At 42.2% G+C, this 21,711-nt stretch overlaps 2 protein-coding genes across 5 annotated transcripts; one reads left to right on the top strand and one right to left on the bottom strand.

Moving 5' to 3' along the window:
• Nucleotides 1–804: 804 nt before the first annotated feature.
• On the bottom strand, nucleotides 805–19,823 carry LOC127781483 (uncharacterized). Of its 4 annotated transcripts, XM_052308444.1 has the most exons (8): nucleotides 18,802–19,823; nucleotides 17,420–17,515; nucleotides 2,712–3,229; nucleotides 2,483–2,604; nucleotides 2,356–2,396; nucleotides 2,160–2,258; nucleotides 1,460–1,658; nucleotides 805–1,267 (listed from the first exon to the last, which is right to left on the bottom strand). In XM_052308444.1, exons 3-7 carry the CDS (start codon nucleotides 3,208–3,210, stop codon nucleotides 1,493–1,495), a joined length of 927 nt encoding a protein of 308 aa, XP_052164404.1. In that variant the 5' UTR covers nucleotides 3,211–3,229; nucleotides 17,420–17,515; nucleotides 18,802–19,823; the 3' UTR covers nucleotides 805–1,267; nucleotides 1,460–1,492. The 4 variants fall into 4 exon arrangements, with proteins under 4 accessions (XP_052164404.1, XP_052164400.1, XP_052164403.1 ...); XM_052308440.1 differs by having other exon boundaries at nucleotides 805–1,658; XM_052308443.1 differs by lacking the exon at nucleotides 17,420–17,515 and having other exon boundaries at nucleotides 805–1,658.
• Nucleotides 8,304–12,864, top strand: LOC127781482 (DNA damage-repair/toleration protein DRT100-like). Its single transcript, XM_052308439.1, has one exon. It carries the CDS (start codon nucleotides 9,457–9,459, stop codon nucleotides 10,597–10,599), a length of 1,143 nt encoding a protein of 380 aa, XP_052164399.1. The 5' UTR covers nucleotides 8,304–9,456; the 3' UTR covers nucleotides 10,600–12,864.
• Nucleotides 19,824–21,711: the final 1,888 nt, after the last annotated feature.

The raw sequence follows: 21,711 nt of genomic DNA, 5'->3' as shown, positions 1-21,711 counted from the left end.
TTACCTAAAATTTTTCTTTTTCCCCTTCTGACATGGGATCTGGCGCAGCGACGACAGCTGGTGGAGAGTTAGTGATGATGTCACAGCACCAGATCCAATGCCCGCCGCCACTCCCTCTCCTTCGGTCCTTCCCCAAGCACGCCAACTAGTGTTGTGCTCGTAACAGTAATGGAGGGAGGCCTCTGTGAGCTTGGCCCGAGCGGGTGGTGGGATGGAGTGTAGACTCGGGTGTGCTAGACTTACCAGCTACAAACCATCATAGATGCGAAAAACCTAGCAAAAATTAGTACATCACCAATGTTTACTACCACTTGGTGAATAAAGGTAGACTTTACGTCGGTAGACTATAGTCAGTGGACATTAATTGTTATTGTAGCTACAATGGTAAAAGAATAAAAGTGATAGTAAGTTAGGCTCCACAACCACTAGCTATGAGAAGGATGAGAGAAATCATTTGTTTATTCTCTATGGTTAGATAGTAAGCATATCCTGGTATTTGTTACTTATTACTCCCATAATATATACAACCTGATAGTAGTACTAGTATTTTATTTCTTACTACCCACTTTAGATGCACATTGTCTATGCCTTATGTTACATTTTTTTTCCTTTGTTTTGTTTATCTATTCGTTACGTTATTTAATCATCGGGATATTATCTCCGAAGAACTTGTGACGAATTTTATCTTCAGCCTGACAAGTCGACCAATTGCGTAATATAAAAATAAATTTTTTGGTTAATACTACTTTCTTTTTTGGAACAAGCACCATATCCATACCATTAAGTAGAGAAAGCACAAGGATCAAACCCGAAAACAGAAGCAACGCCACCTCCTCCATTCCTCTATTGGTAATTCAACAAACTCTGTTCGACTAAGATGCAGTATCCAACAAAATGCAAGCTAAATTTTGCAATGAAACTTATGATGTCTGAACAAATCACCGGTATCAGGAGACACCGTGACCGCTGGGCATTTAGCAGGAAGACGTGCCTATTGTCATAGACTCATAGTCATCACATTAGTATGCAGGATATTGCAGTAAGTTACAGGCTTACACCCTTACATGTGCCTACAATCAGTGTATTAACTAACCAAGCAGGATTCAATCATCCATAAGCTTATGCTGCCTTGTCTCACGTTTTACCAGAAGCATTACTAGATTATGGATAACAACACTTCAGTTTCGGCTCTTTCAGCAGATTCACATCGAGGAACATATGCCGTGTCATCTATTTCCATCTCGATTCAAGAGTCTCTGCCTGAATCCTGAACACAAAGCCATTCGAACAATATAGACAAGGCTGATCAGAGTGGTGGATTTTGCTTCTTTTAACAAGAAAAGCAGTGTCTAGATCACAGCTAGTCTTCACTCTCACTGGCGCGATATTGTCAACCACCAGAACTTCGATACTTGCAAATACATGGAAAGGAAGGAAATGGGTTAAGACCAAATCCTACCATTTGAACCTTGAAACTTCAAAAATTCAGAAGTCATGTCTCTGGAGCATTTTTTGCTGGAATCTGTACAGCATCATAATGAGCAAAACCATCATATAGAACTTGGATTGGATCTTCTTTTCCATATTGCTGGCCATATTCAGCAATTGCTATTAAACCACCAGCATCTTCATCATGCATGTAAACCGTTATTGGCATCCTGTGAACAGAATATGATGTTAGATCTCTATTACTCTATAAGACAACAGCTGACAGCAGTGTTCATACTTCTATGCTACCTGATACCTGATAGCTACATTTTCATTCCACCAATACAAGGGTTTACTTCTTTTTAGCTACATGGTTTTGAAAATCCAACTACCCTAAATTTAATCAATTCGATTAAAAAAAAATCCAATTCATCGTTTCATGGTGATATTGTTGGAATTTAGGTCTCAAAATGATTTGACTTGATCAAATCCCTTTTCTGTTCACACAGACATCTCACACTACAGTAAAAACAAAGGTTTCCTTTTCTTTTCATTATATCTATATGTATGTTGTGTTGTTATATGGAACTCTATAATACCTGAACAATACAAAATTTTAGCTGGCAAGCACAAATATGACATTTTGGTCTCATTACCGACAGTGATAGCTATGAACTATGACATCTTTGAAATCAATGTAACTGGAATACATAATAGACCCTATTACTTACTCAAGAACATGTGAAGCCATGAATAATTCTGGTTCACCGCCCCACACATGTGGATGCCTAATATGGGACACATATGTGTCGAAATCTCCCTCAATAAACCTGCAAATCGGTATTACATCAAAACACAGTAATCGAAATAGATGATAACAACTTACAGCCATTAAAAATGATGAGAAAGGGTATCAAATCAACTAACCATTCCGATTCTTCCCTTCTCTTAACAAATTCATCAGCAACCTAGAAATGATTAAATTATATCTGAGCTTAGAAAAGAAACAACACAAATAATCAAAGTATGACTATACACAAGAAACAAGCTATACCATTGCCCTCAATTCGTCAGCTAGCTTTCTCTGAAGATCATCATTAGGTATGGGTCTTCCTGCCCTAATGCATGCCCCATGAATCACAGAGCGGAATAAGCATCTTCCATCTCCAGGAATCCCTAGGGGTTTTGTAAATAAATCACATGTTATCACATACTACTATTCTCAAGATCCAAATTAACCCCCAACAAGCAAAATTGCTAAACCTAAAAAAATGAATACCCACCTGTTACTGAATAATCCGTATAGACTTCTTTGCCATGAGTTGAACTGGTAGATGCTGCTGAATTGCTGATGCTTATCTCCACAGGAACCTCAGCATTTGCTATTCCAGAAACTGCAAAACCTAAGCAAAGTCCACTGGTTGTACCTCCTATTTTTTGATGCAAACCTCTCCAATTCCAGCTCATACTAGAGAAATTGTCACGGGAAGGCATGTCGAGCTTCATATTTAAACTACCTTCTTTGCCTGACAGTCCACAACGGAACTGCCGACCCACTAAGCTAACAAAGTACCTCAGGCTAGGCCGGTCAGAAGATTTTATATTCCTATGTAGAGAACAATCGACAAGACCCAGCTTCACATTATAACTGGATGGATGTGAGCGTGAACACTTCCGTAATCCCAAACTCTGTGTTAATCCTCCATGAAACTGACTAGATTGGGAATACATGGTACGTTTAGAAGATCGCCGCAAATTGACTGCAGACGAGTAGAGCCGCATCCGGTCCAAGCAATATCAGCTGTACACGAATGACCAAATTCAATGTCAAAACTCATGCAAAATGGTGACATTTTTATTTCTTTCTTTTGTTTTTTTTTTCAAAAAAAATATAAACACAAGATAGGGTCTTCCAACTAAAATAGATCAATCAGTTCAGCAACAGCACCACTACTCCACACGATGTTGTTCATCCAAAACATTATCCATACAAAAGATTTTGGCGATAACAAAGCGTACAATCGAAATCAACGAAGTTGTGAACTGATACTACATGGCTTTTGCTAACGAAATCCATGTCCTACACAGGAGGTTAATTTCAGGTTACCCGATAAACAAAGCAAAGCTATTAGTATTAATACTCTTCGCTTGCTCTGTCCTCTAAGGAGTAGGGAAGCAAATGCATAACAGAATCTCGACGAAATATGAAACCAAGAATTTACAATCATATGTTCTGACCCCAAATAAACATACCCGACCTATCAAAAGCAACGGAATATCAAAATGCTGCACAAACAAAACATTCAGGTACGTAGCACCAAATTCTCCGCGCACAATCTCTCATCTCAACGATGGTATACACATACACCAGCACAGAACCACAGCCACTATAGATGAGGGATCAGAGGCACATACCAGCGAAGAAAAAAAGAATTCCCCTCAATTCCTGCAAACAAGACAAAGAGAAGCAGAGACGACGCTGACGCCCCCCTCGGTTCTATGTAACCTCAGATTCCCCCACCTTTGCCCTTCCCTTGGGCGGCGAGGAGAAGTGAAGGGGAGGTGAAAGGAGGAGTGTGTGCTTCGATTTCGCTTCGACGCGGGAGGATGAGGAGGAGGAGGATCTCGCGAGGTGTATTTGCTGCAGCGAGGGAAGGGGATGCCATTGGTGATGGGGGAGGAGGAGGAAGCTGAAGGCTCAAGTTTCCCGACGGTCGAGAGGATTCCGGAACGAACACGACAGAGTACGGCGATTGTGGGGCTTGTTATATACCACTCCATGGGCCCATCACGCCTGAATTGGGTGGTTTATGGGCCTATTGTTTACAGCCGTTTTAGTCCTTAATGGGCCTTGATTTTCTCCTAGCTAGGAGTACCCAAGGCCAGTCCCAATCCAAGACGCTATGACATAGTTTTTATAAACTCCATATTATCAAGAAACTAGTACTAGGCACTACTATTTCAATATAAACACCACTGTTTTATACTTAAATTTAATGCTAATTATCTCACATGATGTCTTGGATGTTGTGTAAAAACCATGTCTCATGTAAGACATGGTTTTCTTCTTTTTCCTCATTTATTTACTTGCCACATTATCTTTTATTATAGTTGGCAGCTTATTTAATATTATGGATATCATTCTAATTATTGGGTTGGGACTGGCCTAATGCGTCACTGTTAGGGGAGTAATGCTCTATCTGTCCAAAAAAAAGCACCAACTTCTGACTGTAAATCTAGACATAGCCTATATCTAAGTTCGTTGCTAGAAGTTAAACTTTATGAGATGAAGGAAGTAGTATTGAAAACACTGTCTCAAGCAATCAAACATATAAGCACATCCCTAGATCCGGATTCATGATAACCTTTTGATGGTACTTGTCTGTCCATATAGCCCATTCGAACTTTTTGATAAATATCTGTGGCCATGCTTGGAACGAATGAAAACTATATTGTTCGTTCCTGCAGAAACTAAAATAGTGTAGCACGTATCAAATTAACCTTCATTTGAATATCCTATGGGAATTTTGTGATAGTACCGTAAAAATCATGAAAAAAATAAAGTATGTGATTTTCCTTCCTTAATCCGATCGGTTGAGCTATGACCGACAAGCTGTAGAAAACAAACAGCCAAAGAGAACTTGCGAGTAAAACTTTTAATCTATATTATTATTGGTTTAAGAATTAATGAGCGATAGAAATCTAAAATCAACTTTAAAATTTGGTTTAAAAACCAAAAGTTTAGTCACTAAACAACGTACAGAGTTATAGACCACGAAAGTTGTCTAGCTAAAGCATCCAGGCTTCCAATGTTCCAGCCTTCCAAGCCTCTATTTGCTTGATTGCTTCGTTGCTTGTGACAGGCAGGGATTTCAAAACCGTGCGTTTATCATGCGGTTATCATAGTTATCATGCGCAGTAACCTTTTAATTTTTGAAACCACGGTATACCTTACGATAACCATCAAACCGTGGGGATAACAATAACTCCACCTTTAAACGATTTGGTAAACCGTGATGATAAACATATGGGTATGGATGCACCCTGAGTCCAAAAACCGAAAAGGAACTGCGCAAAGCTCCAAGAGGAACCATGTTCCATGAAATGGCCTACTGGCCCTATGCCTCATGTGGCCACATGATTAAAGAAAATGTATTTGCAAAGCCAGTTACCTTCTCCTTTGCTATCTGCTTTAGCAAAGGACACTGTCACAAAACCATCTCTAACTTGGTAGAAATTAATTCTAAGGCTTACACTGTTAATTCCTTTTCCCAGAGGATTGAAGGAGATTTAAAAAAATAATTCCATATCTATTAAGAAAAAGAAAGTAGAATTAATCACTTTAGATTTTTCGGATTAACCAAACGAGCTCTAACAAGACATTACAAAATGCTAAAATTCATGTGTAGTGCAGCTCATGCTACGGCACGAACAGATACAATAGCAGGCTATAAGCTGGCTATAAAGATATTTTAGGGAGATAAAAGAGAAGAGAGAAGAGCAGCGGGTTATAAATTTGTAGCCAGCTATAGCACGGACTTCAAGACGCAGTATGTAGGACAGGTGGGACCAGATATTAATAGTATAGTATGCAACTATTGTACGAATTGACTATTAAGTTAACTACAGATGATTTAAAGATAGCAGTTGGTTATACTATTAAATTAAACTTGCTCTAAGGCGGCGAGTCAAATGCATGCATGTCAGCATGTGATCTGATACATGAACCCTATACTGAACTAAAACTACTTGTAGAGCTATAGGGCATTGATACGGATGAATGCACATCACGAGTCAGGACAGGGACGTGCCTATGATCAGTGGCATTCAGCACTCTGTCTGCGTGGATTTGGTTAGATTATCCCCAATCGATCAATATAATACTCCATTAGTTTAGTTTAATTATTAGGTGCCGACCCTTAACTCCGGGCCCGCGCAACGCGCAGATCACATGAGCCATGAGTGCAAGGTGGGGCCCACCGGTCCAGACAGCTGTGCTGTGGTGCTGCAGCCCGGTTCCCCATCACCCACCCCTGTCTACGAGTCTATCCTGGTCCACCGCCGCATTCACGTCGTTGGCTCCTTGCATGTGGCGTGGTCAATCACTGGTCAATTATTATCACCATTTTATCTACTAGTCCCGGTCAAATATGAGTACTCCATCGGTTCCATAATATAACGAATTTTAATATTTTACTTGTACTCTTTGATCATTTATTTTATTAAAAAAGTTTAGAATTATTATTTATTTTATTTGTGACTTACTTTATTATCTAAAGTACTTTAGACACAACTTTTCGTTTTTTATATTTGTACAAATATTTTAAATAAGATGAGTGATCAAACAGTACAAGTAAAAAGTTAAAATCCCTTATATTATGAGACATGTGAAGTATTTGGGCATTCAACCTCCTTCTCACTCCTCGAGAGGAAAAAACAAAATTGTGCTGAAATAACATGTGCAGAGATAAGAAACAATAACTTGTGGATGAATATTTTTCTCACATCAGTCAAATACGGATGAAGATCCTCTAACTTGAGTTAAAAGAACGTATGTCTCTCTGATATATGAGTCATACCTTCTAGACTGTTAGGGATTCATGTTTCTTTGACTTTAAATTAGAGGAGCTTCTTGAGTTAGATATCGTGTTTGGTTCTTTATGTTCTTATTGGATGGCCTAATCAGTTAAAGAAAAAAACTAAATTTTAAATTTAACTTAATTTTAAGATTGATTTCAAGATATTTTCAACGTAGTTTTTTTTTCAACATTAACTTTTAAATCACCAAAAACGCACATATAAAGTTTTACCTACAAATTAATCTTTATGGGCCTTTAGACTGTACTCCTTACAACATGCTCCATGATATATGTATGCTTGCGAATTATCCATCCAAACAGCAACAAGTTCTTGCATATGCGACAGTATGCTTGTTTAATCATGGGAGTAATTAATTAATCAAAGTTTCGTCGTCGTCATGCCGTTGCTTGCACCCCGTACGTACGTGCAGGATACACAGTGATCGATCTGCATCGATCTAGTCGATCGATCGCCGAGCCGGCAGATCGATCGACCAGCCATGTGTCCGAGAACGAACCAGCGGCCGCGCCCACGTTGGATTGCTGCAAACCAATGGATCGATCCATCCATGCGCCAAGTGATCGATCGATCCATCCATGAATCCTCACCTCACCGGCCGACGCTGCGGCGCAGTACGGCACGTCCATGCGCTTACACAGCGGCGAGAATATGGCTGCACGTGCCCATGCGCCCGGCTCGTCCCTGTCTGCAATCTCTCTAGCTTAATTAAGCTATCGTCAATCACAATGAAATTTAATTTGTTTGCTAACTGGTTTATTGATTGCCAGTAGATAATGATGCGTCGGATATGGCCGTAGAGGAAATTCTACAGCGTCCACTTCGACTTATCCGTTGCAAAAAGGTTTAAAGAGTTTTTCATTTAGTAGTAGTAGAGTTGAGAGGGGAGGATCCATTTTGAGTTTAGGGCTTTAGGCTATATTATTTTCTTCAACTCTAAACTTCAATTTTCTTATTTTCCGTTAGCACCTTTTTTAAACTGTTAAATAATATATTTTTAAAAAAATTTAAATAAATCTATTTTTAAATTTATAATAGTTAATATTTAGTTTAATCGTGTATTAACGAGATTTTTTGTGTCGCGTACGTGAAATGTTTCTCTCCAATTTGAACAAACGAACGAGGAAACAAGATTGTTAGCTGCACGCTTCTTAAAAATACATTCTTCCCAAAAGAATTCCTATGGCGACTAATTGTTTCAAATTATTTGTTAAATTCATTTCCAAACATTTAAATTATTCATCATATAATGAGTACATAGTCTGCGATAATAATCTGATGGATAATATGTTTCAAACAGAACTGACTAATAGTGCATATACTGTATACTTGAAGAAGCAGATTTTTTATGTCAGCCTATTTTAAGCCACCAAGTATTTCTATTTCTTTACAAATTCGTCCTATCAAATCCCTCTCAAGGTTTTTGTGCTAAATTACTGTGTTTCAACAAGCAGTAGCTTAAGATCGGCGAGAAGCTTCTCTGGTCCCGGCCGGCCTTCCCCTAGATCTTCAGATTGGAACGCTTTAAGATAGAACAAGAAAGATGCTGCTGCTGATGTATAACTTAGATCCATACACACGTGGACGACGGGTGATCGTGCGATCGGAGAATCCAACGGCTCGCATGGCACCGTGCATTGAATGGGGTTCGGTCCGAAGCAGATCGCGCCCATCATTTGCACTGCCAACAACACCAGCGACGAAACCCTGTCTGGCGCACGCAATATGGTGCGCGACGAGATTAAAGGCGCCACACCGGCACGGCACGTGCCCTGCAGACGCTCGTGTCCCCACCTCATCAAATGACTCTTCTACCCCTCCATTGCCCGGTCTAGCTCTAGCCAATCACCCCATCGTCTGATCTAACTAAGGCCCTATTTAGTTCCTTCAAAATGATAAAAGTTTAACTATTTTAGTGTAGGTTTTGTCAAAATGGATCTAAGTAGTAAAAGTTAATAATTTGGTATTTGTCATTTAGAAGTTTAGAGTAGCAAATTTTGCTAAAAAGTACGGTGAGAACCATATTGTCTCTCTCTCTACTAGTAAAATGACAAAATTTTACCATGTATCTAAACCAATAAATAAAACTTCAATGCCAAACCTTTTATCACTAAAATTTTTTAAAAAAATTTGCCACAGTAAATTTATCTAAATATGCCCTAAAAGCTTACTTATTATGCTGTTGTTAGCCCAAGGGTAAGATGGGTATTTTGGCCACTGTGAATGAATGCTCCATCAGCTATAGATTCTCTGGTTTTGATTGCTTCGTAGGCTAAAGCTAAAAAAACTGAAGAATGCTTAACGAACGCGCTTGGTGGAGGGTAATACGGTCATTTCAACACTCTGCCACCCTCTACTAATAAAGCTTAGCTCTGCGAGCTCACCACTCTCACTCTGCAGTGCAGTGCCCACGCGAGCCGAGACGAGACGATGGCATCATCTCCCGCTCCAAGCCCCGCCGCGCCGCCGCTCCTCCTCGCCGCGCTCACGGCGCTCGCCGTGGTCGCGTCCACCTCCGCCGCCGCGTGCTCCGCGGGCGACCGGGACGCGCTGCTGGCGATCCGGGCGGCGCTGTCGGAGGCGCACCTCGGGGTGTTCTCGTCGTGGACGGGCACCGACTGCTGCACCAGCTGGTACGGCGTGAGCTGCGACCCCACCACCGGCCGCGTCGCCGACCTCACCCTCCGCGGCGAGGCCGACGACCCCGTCATGGCGCCCGCCGGCCGCCCGGCCTCCGGCGTCATGTCCGGCTACATCTCCGACGCGGTGTGCCGCCTCGGCCGCCTCTCCTCCCTCATCCTCGCCGACTGGAAGCAGATCTCCGGGCCCATCCCGCCGTGCGTCGCCACCGCCCTCCCTTACCTCCGCATCCTCGAGCTCCCCGGCAACCGCCTCACCGGCGAGATCCCGCGCTCCATCGGCAGCCTCTCCCGCCTCACCGTGCTCAACCTCGCCGACAACCTCATCGCCGGCGAAATCCCAAGCTCCATCACCTCGCTCGCGTCGCTGAAGCACCTCGACCTCACCAACAACCAGCTAACCGGCGGGATCCCGGACGACGTGGGCGACCTCACCATGCTCAGCCGCGCGCTGCTCGGCCGGAACAAGCTCACCGGCGCCATCCCAACGTCGGTCGGCTCCCTGACCCGGCTCGCCGACCTCGACCTCGCCGAGAACGGCCTCACCGGCGGGATCCCGGACAGCCTGGGCGGCGCCCACGTGCTCACCTCCCTGTACCTCGGCGGCAACCGGGTCTCCGGCCGGATCCCGGCGAGCCTGCTGCAGAACAAGGGGCTGGGCATCCTGAACCTGAGCCGGAACGCCGTCGAGGGCGCCATCCCCGACGTGTTCACCGCCGAGTCCTACTTCATGGTGCTCGACCTGTCCCGGAACAGGCTCACCGGCGCCGTGCCGAGGTCGCTGTCGGCGGCAGCGTACGTCGGCCACCTCGACCTCAGCCACAACCGGCTGTGCGGCTCCATCCCCGCCGGCCCGCCGTTCGACCACCTCGACGCCGCCTCCTTCGCCAGCAACAGCTGCCTCTGCGGCGGCCCGCTCGGCAAGTGCACGTGACGTGCCCCAACCAGAGCCGTCCGATCGATCGGGAGAGCCTGATCGAACGTGTGGTGTGCGATGTACCGTGTACGATGCAACGAACTTACGTGTTCGTATATATGGTTAATTAGTTGCTGCTTAAGTATTAACTCACTTGGGCTATAGTTTTGGGCTTGGGTACATATAGAACATGATGAGAATTTGTGCCTAGTGTGTGTGTGTGAGAGAAAGAGGAAGTGGTTAAGGAAAAGAAGAATGTTTTCTCTTTCCTGCCTTTCTCTTCTTTATATTTTTAACCTTTTTTGCTAGTGATTTACTTGATAGTTCTACTTTAAAGTTTGTATTGTACAAGTGACAAAAGCATAAGAAATGCTAAAGATCTTGTATGAGAGGTTGTGGTTTCATATTTGTGCGCTTGGGTACTTGGCCCAATTTGAAAGGTCATAATAGATAAATGGATGATAAATCGTATGATTTGGTGATAATGTTTGATAATACAAACGAATGATGAATTAATTAGTATATTGCAAAGTTAAAAAGTTGTCACAGAAAAAGTATTCTATGCAACTTATATATAAAAAGATTTAATTGGCGGCTTGCCAATTTGTTAAAAAAAATATATAGTTTTAAAAAATTACAACGATTTGGAGTTTAGAAAGCATGCCATGATAATCTAAAATACGTAAGAGAGGAAAAACCCGGTCTTAGCCTTAAGGGATTTAAAGTTGTGATTGATTTTGGGGGTATTTTTCTAAAAAGGGGTTGCTATCAATTTACTTAGCCTACCTTTGATTCAAAGGAAATGAATCTTCCATGGAATGCTTCATTCCATATAAGTTTTGAAGGAAATTTAACATGAAATAGAACCTTATGAAAAGTTTTCTATGAGTCTATCTTATGATCCAATCAAATGGTTATTTATGTGTTTTTCTATATTTTGTAATCTCTATTTTAATTTACACTATATTTCTGTTATAATTTTGTGTTTTTCCTATTCCCTTTAATTTAAAGGGGCCTTAGTTATATTGGGTGGCTTGATTAGTTGGTACATAGCGATGCTTCATATCAAACGACATGAACATCAGAACATATGAACAAGATACTTGTTCTGCATAATAATCGCATGGTGTTTTTGTCCCCTCTGCCATTACGTTCACCGGTTATGTAGCCCCGTTTCCTGGCCACTCTCCGCGTTCAATCCATCTGTCCCCGTTGTCTCGTTCTTAATCAAAGCTCTATAATAAATTAGCCCAGCCGCTATCAACTCGATTGAAAATGTTTGGTTTGAAGGGTTATAATTTTGTTATTACTGATAATGTTTTTACGCAAATTCATATTCACTACTGGGCATTTCATTGGTAAGCTTTTGCAAGCCGTAAATTTCCTGTAGCTCAAGCTGTGAACAACAGATCGTGCCTACCGATCTGCCATGGCCCATGGCCAAGTCCTTCTGACTCCCATTTTTTCGAGATCAGATCAGATCATCAGCACAGCAGAACATTGACAGCTTAGGGGCAGTTTGATATGGATGAAATATGGATAAAATCTAACAAAGGATCTATAGGATGAACTAAATATTATGTATTATAAAGACGCACACGGTGATGACGAAGGGGCGACGTGGTGGCTGTTATCCGTAGATGGTGAGGCGAAGGGTGATGGGATCACGACGGCGCGACGAGACGTGCGGCGCCGTGTTTCCCAGAAGGAAACCGGACCGAGAGAGCGCGGTTAGGCGTGGCGTGGCGCGGCGTGGCACGGAGGGGATGGCGCACCGGCACGGACACGATGCGGTGCACGGGGGCAACACGAGATGCGGAGGTGGTGCGGTCGATCGTGTGCGCGGCGTCCGGGCATGAGCGCGGATGCGGAGGGATGCGGCGCACGGCCTAGACCCAAATTCTCTCTTTTTCCTTCTGTTTGAAGCGGCGCACGGCCTGGGAGCGGATGGATGCGGCGCGAGGGGAGGGAGGCGCGGCTTGCGGCACACGGGCAAGACGCGGGCTTGGACATGGGACCGGATCGAATAGGTGATGGCCCATAAACAGTGACCGACATAAAAAGGAAGAAAAGGAAAAGAGAAGAGGGAGGACTAAACTGCAAATAGCTGAGATTTGATTTGGAGTTGAGATGTAGCTCTATATATTTTGCATTTGAGAATTCAATTATTTGATTTGAATATTTATTTGGTTATTCATTAATTCCCAAATGAATTTGCTTTCCATTAGATTATCCAAAAATTATCCAATATAACTTCTAGGCTTTGATATTTCTTAAAAACTAATTAAATATTCTATTGTGACAATTTATAGTTTGGCAAGTAATAGCAACCATAACATCCAGCATGATACAAAAGTTCTAAAAAGTTCGAAATTTTAGTGATTTTTATTGTCGGGATTTTCAGGATGTTACAAACCTATCCCCTTAAGGGAATTTCGTCCTCGAGATTTAGTGGAACTATGGAGACATCGAACTAGTTCAACATTAAATATGGATCGACAGACAAACATGCTAATCGAAGGAAGAGAATCCAGGGCCTTTGCAGCTTCCAGACTTCATGAGTTGATGAGCGAAGCGAAGCGTCACTCTTTGTACTTTTGCCGTCTTGGTCAGCAACGGGCTCAGGCGCTTAGCTGACAGTCTTGGGGCACATGATCTGTTCTTTCGCAGAGGAAGCAGGTGATCTTCGTAGTAGGGCATTCTCCAACTGGATGGTCTTCATTGCAGTAGGGGCATTGAGTAACGCAATTACTACCGTAGTGTCCTATCTCTCCGCAATGACTACATGCCTTAACCTTCATTGGTGTCTTGGTCCTCTTCCGGGCTGATCTGCGAAGGCCGGGTTTCTTGTTCTTCATTGGTGTCTTGAGTACAGTCTATCGCATAATGTCCGAATTGACCACAAGAAAAACAACAGCCATCTCTCCTTGGTTGCCATGGGAAACTCCTTCTCGGTCCAACTCTCAACCTTCTTTTGGGGCATTTATTGGCATAATGTCCTTTCTCACCACAACCAAAACATGTGACATTTGCCTTCCGTCTGTCCGTAGTCAGATGGCAGCTTCCATTTGCAGGGTATTGCTTTAAGTGATTTAGACCGATGCTGTAGTCTTCAGGCTTTAGTGAGGATTGGACTCGTTCTTTGTCACTAGAAGCTTGGGGAGGTTCTTCAAAGAGCATCATGGGTTGTTTTATCCCCATATTTTGCAGGCCTTGTAAGTTGGAAGGATTCTTGTGTCTTGGTGTTGGTTGATCCATGTCTTCTCGTCTTGTGGTAGGTTTACTGTTAGAAGTTAGTAGGTTGAAGGTTAGTAAACTAAAATTCTCGGCGTCAATAGTAGCATGACAATGCTGAATTGTTGTCTTTCTTCTTCATCTGTTCACTCCATTTCTTAATATTATGCTATAAATCGTGTTGGTGAGAGCCGTGGTTGTATCTTGTGCAGTATTACTGTCCAATGGTACCGAATCTGCTCAATTTCCTTGTCCAAGGGTGAATAAACCTTGATCTATAGTATTCCTTATCCATATTGTTCTCACAAATTATTGATTCTCTTGAGGTCTTCCCATAATAGGCTACCCCCTTAAAATAAGAATGTTTGAAAATAATTTAAAAAGGTAACAACATAAAAAAAAGGTTTTGTACAAGTATCCTTTGAAATTGATGTATGCAAACCATTTAAAATTTTCAAGAGAGGTATTTTCTCACCCAATATAATTTGATAACAGATTTTTCAAGGAAGATTTTGTATAATCATACATTTAGCAAAATCAATACGGCAACTAGAAACTTCTGCAACCAAAGCAACCTTTGATTTTATTTTGCAAAAGAAAACTCTTGCCAACAGGGCAAAATGCCATATAGTTTGCATGCACGGTTCATAGTTGAAACAACAATACTTTTGAATATCCCAAAATAAATCTCCTGAAAGTAATTTTTTTTGGACCTTTTTCAGAAATTGCAATATTTTCAAATGGAAACAATCGCTTGGAAAACAGTTTTCACGAAGGTTTTGGAAATCTTTCACAATAATTTCCTTTGCAAGGAAAGCTTTAGGCAATAGTTCTAGAAGTTCAGCTTTGCAAACCTTTTGGAAAGGATGTTTACGAACACATGCATTCAAAATTTGATTTTGCAAGGAATTTTAATTTTTGGAAAATTTTGCAATAAACTATTTAGAACTGAAATTCACATATATTTTACAAAGAGATATTTATTTTGAAACTAATTTTGACCATTACCAGAATTTAGATATAATCTCAAAGTGGTTTTGGAGACAATTTTGCAATTACATTATTTGAAACAAACACTCTTTTCTCTTTGGAGAAATTTTCTTTGCAAAACTGTATTTCAAAATGCAAAAATTAATTTGTTTTGCAATATTTTCTAAAGACAATCCACAAAACAAAGTTCTCGGGGGAATTAAGCCATATGAGTTTGACTTGTCCTTAGAATTTTGAAGCAACCCGGAGCTGAAATCCAAAATGGCGTTCCTTTTATTAAATTTCCAAATTCGCATACTATCTTAAGTGTGATACAGATCCATACCTTTGAATCCTTCTCTGTTTATGGAAATAACTAGCAATCTTGCATGGTTTTCTCATACATCTGCAGTCTGTTTGTCTTCTTTTTATTGCTCTTTGTGATATTCCCATGCCGAAGGTAGTACATTTGTGGTTACTAACGGCTTAGTCGATACTTCACTCCTACTATACAATAGTGTAACTAGAGGAAACCAGTTCTAAAAATGGTAAGTTGTCATGATCGATAAGTTAGTTTCTGATCTTTTCTCTTTACTTAACTTTGTTTTTGTACAATATGATGAAATCGTCTAGTTTCGAGGATGAGGTTTCGACAGCAATCAATAATATTCCTATGGTGTCTTAATTTCTTACGGTCTTATCCTACAATTTTGAAGTACATGTAAGAATATAGAACCAATATTTTTCAATCACAAATGAAGTAGTAAGATAGCCTTTTCAAAGAAAGGGTTGAGATGTATGGTATCAAAATAATTTTTTTTTCGGCGCATCGGAATTAAACATTTTTGAAGAGGTAAGATGGGAAAACAACATTTGAATGTTTTCACATTTTTTTTCTTTTCAGCACTTAAAAATAGCTTTGTAAAATATAAGGTCCTTAAACTAACGACCATTCTATCTAGGGTCTCGAACTATAGTCGATATATTCTGATACCAGCTCTGTCGACCCCCTGATTTTGGAAATCGGAAATCTCTTGTGTTTATCAGTACCAATCCCTGGATCAGTAGTTGGTACACACATACATAGCCGAATCACAACATATCACGAATGAATTCAGGCTAAAAGAGTTAAATGCTTACATTAGGGCTAGGCAGGCCAACAACTATCAGAGAAACAACAGTGGAAGGCAAAATAATACAAGGGCCCGATTGACATGCCACAAGCAGTCGACTGGGGAACGAGACCTAGAGTGGAACTGCACTCCGATCATCTTGTTAGGTACGCAAGCACACTAACAAGGGCTTCTCTTCAACACTCTGCTAAAAGATATATATTTAGAGCAACAATGAGTACAAAAGTACTCAGCAAGCCACCACACAAATTGCAGCAATATACATGATAATACAAGGAGTGGCTATGGTTACTTTGCGTAAAGCTGAGTTTTTAAATATCATTTCACAAACCAAAGACCTAGCATAAACTGATCAAGTTTTAATTTCATTGTTCATTAAACAGCAACGTTTCTATCCACCATCCATTGTGTTCCCAAGGATAGCTTCTCGCCACTGCCGTCATGGTTTTCTGTGGTCTACCCCTTCTCGCCTCCCGAGAAGTTGATCCACCAGTACAAAATCATCATGCAATATCCCATCCCAATCATATTAAGAAATTTGAGTCTAGCCAAGTGTAATACATGTCCCGGTGCTCATTAACCGCGAGCACGACTATTCAAATAAATTTGGTTTACTCACAATGCAGTGGATGTACACTTTACCGTACTCCGCGATTGCCCAACACATGAGCCTCATCCCAACACATGAGACACGTCACGGCAAAGCCTTTCAATAACCTTACATTGGCAGTACCCGCTCCATGAACTTACATCCTCATGCACTCTAGGCGTCATAAGTTTCTAGCAGTGAGAGGAGTTCTGGCGCTCCCGGGAAGGGAAGACTCACACATGCAGTAAGTTATAATTAAGTTTAGGTTTACACATGGCAGTCCTACCGATGGCAACACCGCTGTAGGCACCCGCTCCTCGCGGTCCTACCAATGGCTGCCCCACCGTAGGCCCCTGCTCACACACATCAAGAAAACCACTATGCAGGGATACTGCCTCCGCTCAGCTAGTTACTCCGCTAGGTCTATACACATTCGAGAAGTACGGTTGTACGGGGGTCGTTTCATGCTTAACTTCATGGCTCGGTCTTTAATTGACCAGGGGCGGCACTAGCCTTTACCAGACTCCACCCAAGTCATCCAGCCACCCCAGTCGAAAATATTTGTTTAGTTTTAATTTTTCTTTCACAAATCATCTCATCAATATCTTGGCAATGTGGCACTCATGTCTCCACATGCCGTATCTCAACTACCTTCCCTAAGGTAGTTGCCCAAGCATAAAGCATTTGATAAACATGAGAATGCATGAATCTAAATTAGCATTACTAAGCATTTGCCATAAGTGACTAGGGACTCATACGTAATTATGGGTACAAGGGAATAATGAGATAGGCAATAATCAAAGGCATGGCATAATAACAAGTAGGATATTCATCACTGCATGTAATTTTATTTGTAAACAAAACAATTTTACAATTGGGATCAACATGCTCAAGGGATGGGGTGATGACTTGCCTGCTCAGGATAGTTCTTATTCTTAATATAATCTTGATCAACCTTCACCTCCTGGAAGTTGCATACGTTGCCTCACGACTAACCGATATACAATTTCTATAATACGCGAGAAGAACCAATATTCAACAACAAACAAATATGCACAAACAAAATATAATTGTTGGGGTTGAACCTAGGGTTGTTCATACTACTCGTGTTTGCTAACGGATAGTTTCTTAATCATTCTTATTGTCATGGCGGCTTATTTAGGAGCTATAATCATCATAATATAAATGGGATACACATTTCGTTAATTTGGAGTTGATTTATCTATTGAGTTATGGAAGGGGTATGACCACATATGCTTCTAATTAGTTTACATGGGTTTTACAGTGATAAAGCATGTTAAAGAGAATTATCCTCACACCTACTCTACTGTACAATATCAATTTTATTTATTAGCACACTATTTAGGTTAACCATTATCTAATCATTTGATATTAATTATTTAATAATTATGAATATATTTTATTGAATAGTGAATTATATACCATTGGAAACCTTATGAATTTAGATGAATTTAGGTTCAAGTTTCACTCAAATCCAAGGTAAAATGAGCAAGTTATGCTAGTTTAAAGATTCAAGTTTGAATTAATTCGAGAAATTGTGAAAGGGTACTGTTCGTAACTGATTTATTTTTAATCCAGCATTATCCACAAGCTACTGTGACTGACAGGTGGGACCAGACAAGGTTGACTAGGGTCAAAGCGGCTGTGTTTATTCACTGGTGGGCCCCATACGTCATAGAGAGTAAACTTAATTTTAATTTTAGTTAGATTTCTAATCATCCGGACCCATGCGTCATAGGCTGGGCTAATCATCATTAGGTAGAGGATTAGTGTGCGCTAATAACATGTGGGTCCCACACGGTTTCTCTCTCTCCCCATCTTCTTCTTTCGTCTCGCCCGTTACCGAGCGAGGCAGAGGCGCGGCTCGGCGCAGCCGGTGTGGCCGGCTCGAGCCGGGACGGCGGCGGGCTGCTCGGCAACTGCCGGGCAGAGACGCGGAGGATCTCCGGCGATCTCCCGCCGGCGGCCAAGGCGCGTGGCGAAGCAGAGGCGAGCGGCGCGGCATAGCCGCCATGGCTGAGCTCGGGAGGTTTGGGGCTTGAGCGATAGGTGAGGCCTCCGACCAAATTGATGAGTGCAGAAGCACCTAGAGCGACCGAGTGTTCGATTTCACTAATAATGTGGCTAGGTGGAGCTGTGGGACGGCATGTCCACGGTGAGCTCGCTGGCGGCGGAACAGCGGCCGGGACAGCACGCCGAAGGGGCTAATAGCCAAAATTGGTGGGGGATTTAGCTTCTACGTGATTAGGAGGAGCTATAGGAGCGAGGTTTTACCGAGAGACGGCAGGATGACGAAGTTCGGCGGCGCGCGGCTCAGTGCGGACGAAACAGGGGCGGCTAGCGGTCGGCGACGCTTGTAGGTGTTCGATGCGTGGTTCCCAACGTCCAGCGGCCTCGACTCCCTCAATGGCGACGGCGGCAGCAAAGCTCTTCCTCCACTCCCTCCAACCTCCAGCTCCGGCCGGGGAGCCTCGCAATGGTGATCTCTAGTGATGGTGAGAGAGTGATCGCATGGTGTTCGATGAAATGCATTCGAGGGAAAAAGGCAGAGAGGGATGGGGTTTGCATGGGGGCTTGGCTTGGAGATAAGCCAGGATGGCGTGGAGGATAAGATCGGCAGCTGGTACACTCGATGGCTGCCTATACGGCCTAAGTTAGGGAGGTTGACGCGGGTAAGTTTCCTCCTCTCTCACTGACTCGGGGATTTGGGGATCCATGGAGTAATGGTGGCGCTAGGGTTGCAGGCGTCGCAGCTAGACGGCTAGAGGAGAAGCCGTTTATCTGATGGGCACGACGTGGGACGATGTGACACGAGGAGATGGGTGAGAGGACAATGATGACGAAGGGGCGACGTGGTGGCCGTTATCCGTAGATGGTGAGGCGACGGGTGATGGGATCGCGACGGCGCGACGAGACGTGCGGCGCCGTGTTTCCTGGAAGGAAACCGGAGCGAGAGAGCGTGGTTAGGCGTCGCGTGACGCGGCGCGGCACAGAGAGGATGGCGCACTGGCACAGACACGATGCGGTGCACGGGGGCGACACGAGATGCGAAGGTGGTGTGGTTGATCGCGTGCGCGGCGTCCGGGCACGAGCGCGGATGCGGAGGGATGCGGCGCATGGCCTAGAAGCGGCGCACGACCTGGGAGCGAATGGATGCGGCGCGAGGGGAGGGAGGCGCGGCATGCGGTACACGGGCAGGACGCCGGCGCGGACATGGGACCGGATCGAATAGGTGATAGCCCATAAACAGTGACCGACAGAAAAAGAAAAGAAAAAGGAAGAAAAGGAAAATAGAAAGAGGGAGGACTAAACTGCAAATAGCTGAGATTTGATTTGGAGTTGAGATGTAGCTCTATATATTTTGCATTTGAGAATTCAATTATTTGATTTGAATATTTATTTGGTTATTCATTAATTCCCAAATGAATTTGCTTTCCATTAGATTATCCAAAAATTATCCAATATAACTTTTAGGCTTTGATATTTCTTAAAAACTAATTAAATATTCTATTGTGACAATTTATAGTTTGGCAAGTAATAGCAACCATAACATCCAGCATGATGCAAAAGTTTTAAAAAGTTCGAAATTTTAGTGATTTTTATTGTCGGGAATTTTCAGGACGTTACACGCTCGTGGTGTCTAGTTTTAGATGATGCTTTGTATGAGAGCCTGCCTTGAGGGATTGATTTCTACTCGGATATCGATTTGCTAGCCTCCTTGTTTCATGCTTCCATTAACCCGCCTTCGCAAACCATTTAGGTAGGTTGCAAAACCACATTTTTTTGTCAATTGCCCTACATCTCTAGCCTTCTTGATAGCCGCCTAACCTATTTGCAAGCTCACACTAAAAATAGATCCATCTTACAATCTTTAATTCTCTAAGTTCCATCCCCACCACTGATATTGCAGGCAAACTATCTGCTATAAAAGGCACCCTACCAATCGTGTATGACAAACAAAGACAGCTTGCTACAGATAATCTCGTGTGACCTAATTTACATGGAGAAGATAAGCATGAGGCTGGTTATGGTGGCCTTGGTGTTAGTGGGCATCGTGCTGGCGGCAAACCAGGAGGTCGTCGATGCATCCACGCGCGTGGCAACAGATTCCCCTGAACTTGCTGAAGAAAGGAAAAAACTTGAGAAGCTCACGGCAATCTTCTCTCGGCCTCCCGGTGTTTGCCACGCAAACGAGGGTTGCCGCGATGAACCAATACTAATTGATGACTGATGCCACCAAATGTACCAGTCCACACAAAATCGGTGTGTGTGAGGCATTTCCCATCTTCCCCGACCTGTGCAGGAGGCCAAAATTAGGAACCGGCAAATATATCCCTTGCACCGATTTATTTTGTTGAGAACCAACGCATACAGATGTTGTCTATGTGTCAGTTCTCAACAGAAACCAGCATATATGTACTTTCATATGTACCGGTCCTTGAAAAATGGCACTAATGATGCCACTACTCAATTGTGCTCTTTTGTACGTAACATTTTTTTTTATCTCAAGTCGTACGTTGACAAACTTTGTGTTTGTTTTTATATTTATTGGCATTTCTTAATCGGCCTCATATGCATCAAGATGTCTAATATCTCTACTATTATAAAAATTGAAGATGTTTTTGCCGGTACTTTGGTACGTCATCCGTGTTTGAGTCGGTTTTTAAGTTCAATTGCTTTTGGAATTACAGATTTGTATTTGAGTAGGTTTTTAAATTCATTTGCTTTTAGAAATATAGAAGGAGTCATATAAGAAATCTCTTTAAAAAACTTGCATGCTAGTTTGAGACGATTGGAGTCCTAATTATAGCTTATGATCTTGCAAAAATAATATCCAAGCAAATTCCTACAGCGAATTTCACTTTAGGTAAACCGTATAACAATAATAAGATATAAGATAGTATTTAACCATTGTAACGCACGGGTATTTTTTTAGTAAGATAAAAACTATGAAAATAAATGGTGTCAGGTAAAATCTCGAGAAATATTTGCATAACTACTACAAAACACACTAAGTTCATAGTAATTTTAGTTTTGAATTTGTTATTTGTATTTGAGACCTAATCTAACTGAATATTTCGCGTTATAGTGCTTAATAGCCTATACAATATCTAGCCCAGGTGTTAGGACAAAGTTCGTTTGTATACTTTTTTTTTTTTGCCAATACATTGCCAACTAACATTT

The sequence above is a fragment of the Oryza glaberrima genome, chromosome 8, assembly GCF_000147395.1.
Source record: "Oryza glaberrima chromosome 8, OglaRS2, whole genome shotgun sequence".
Classification (NCBI taxonomy): Eukaryota; Viridiplantae; Streptophyta; class Magnoliopsida; order Poales; family Poaceae; genus Oryza; species Oryza glaberrima.
This window is presented reverse-complemented; position numbering and strand designations above follow the sequence as displayed.

Excerpts from the sequence above, each read along its gene's own strand:
- LOC127781482 (XM_052308439.1), top strand. The coding sequence starts at position 9,457 with ATGGCATCATCTCCCGCTCCAAGCCCCGCCGCGCCGCCGCTCCTCCTC.
- LOC127781483 (XM_052308440.1), bottom strand. The coding sequence starts at position 3,210 with ATGCGGCTCTACTCGTCTGCAGTCAATTTGCGGCGATCTTCTAAACGT. Across the intron at positions 2,605-2,711 it reads TACGGATTATTCAGTAACAG|GGATTCCTGGAGATGGAAGA; the intron begins GTGGGTATTCAT and ends CAAAACCCCTAG. Across the intron at positions 2,397-2,482 it reads CTGACGAATTGAGGGCAATG|GTTGCTGATGAATTTGTTAA; the intron begins GTATAGCTTGTT and ends AATCATTTCTAG.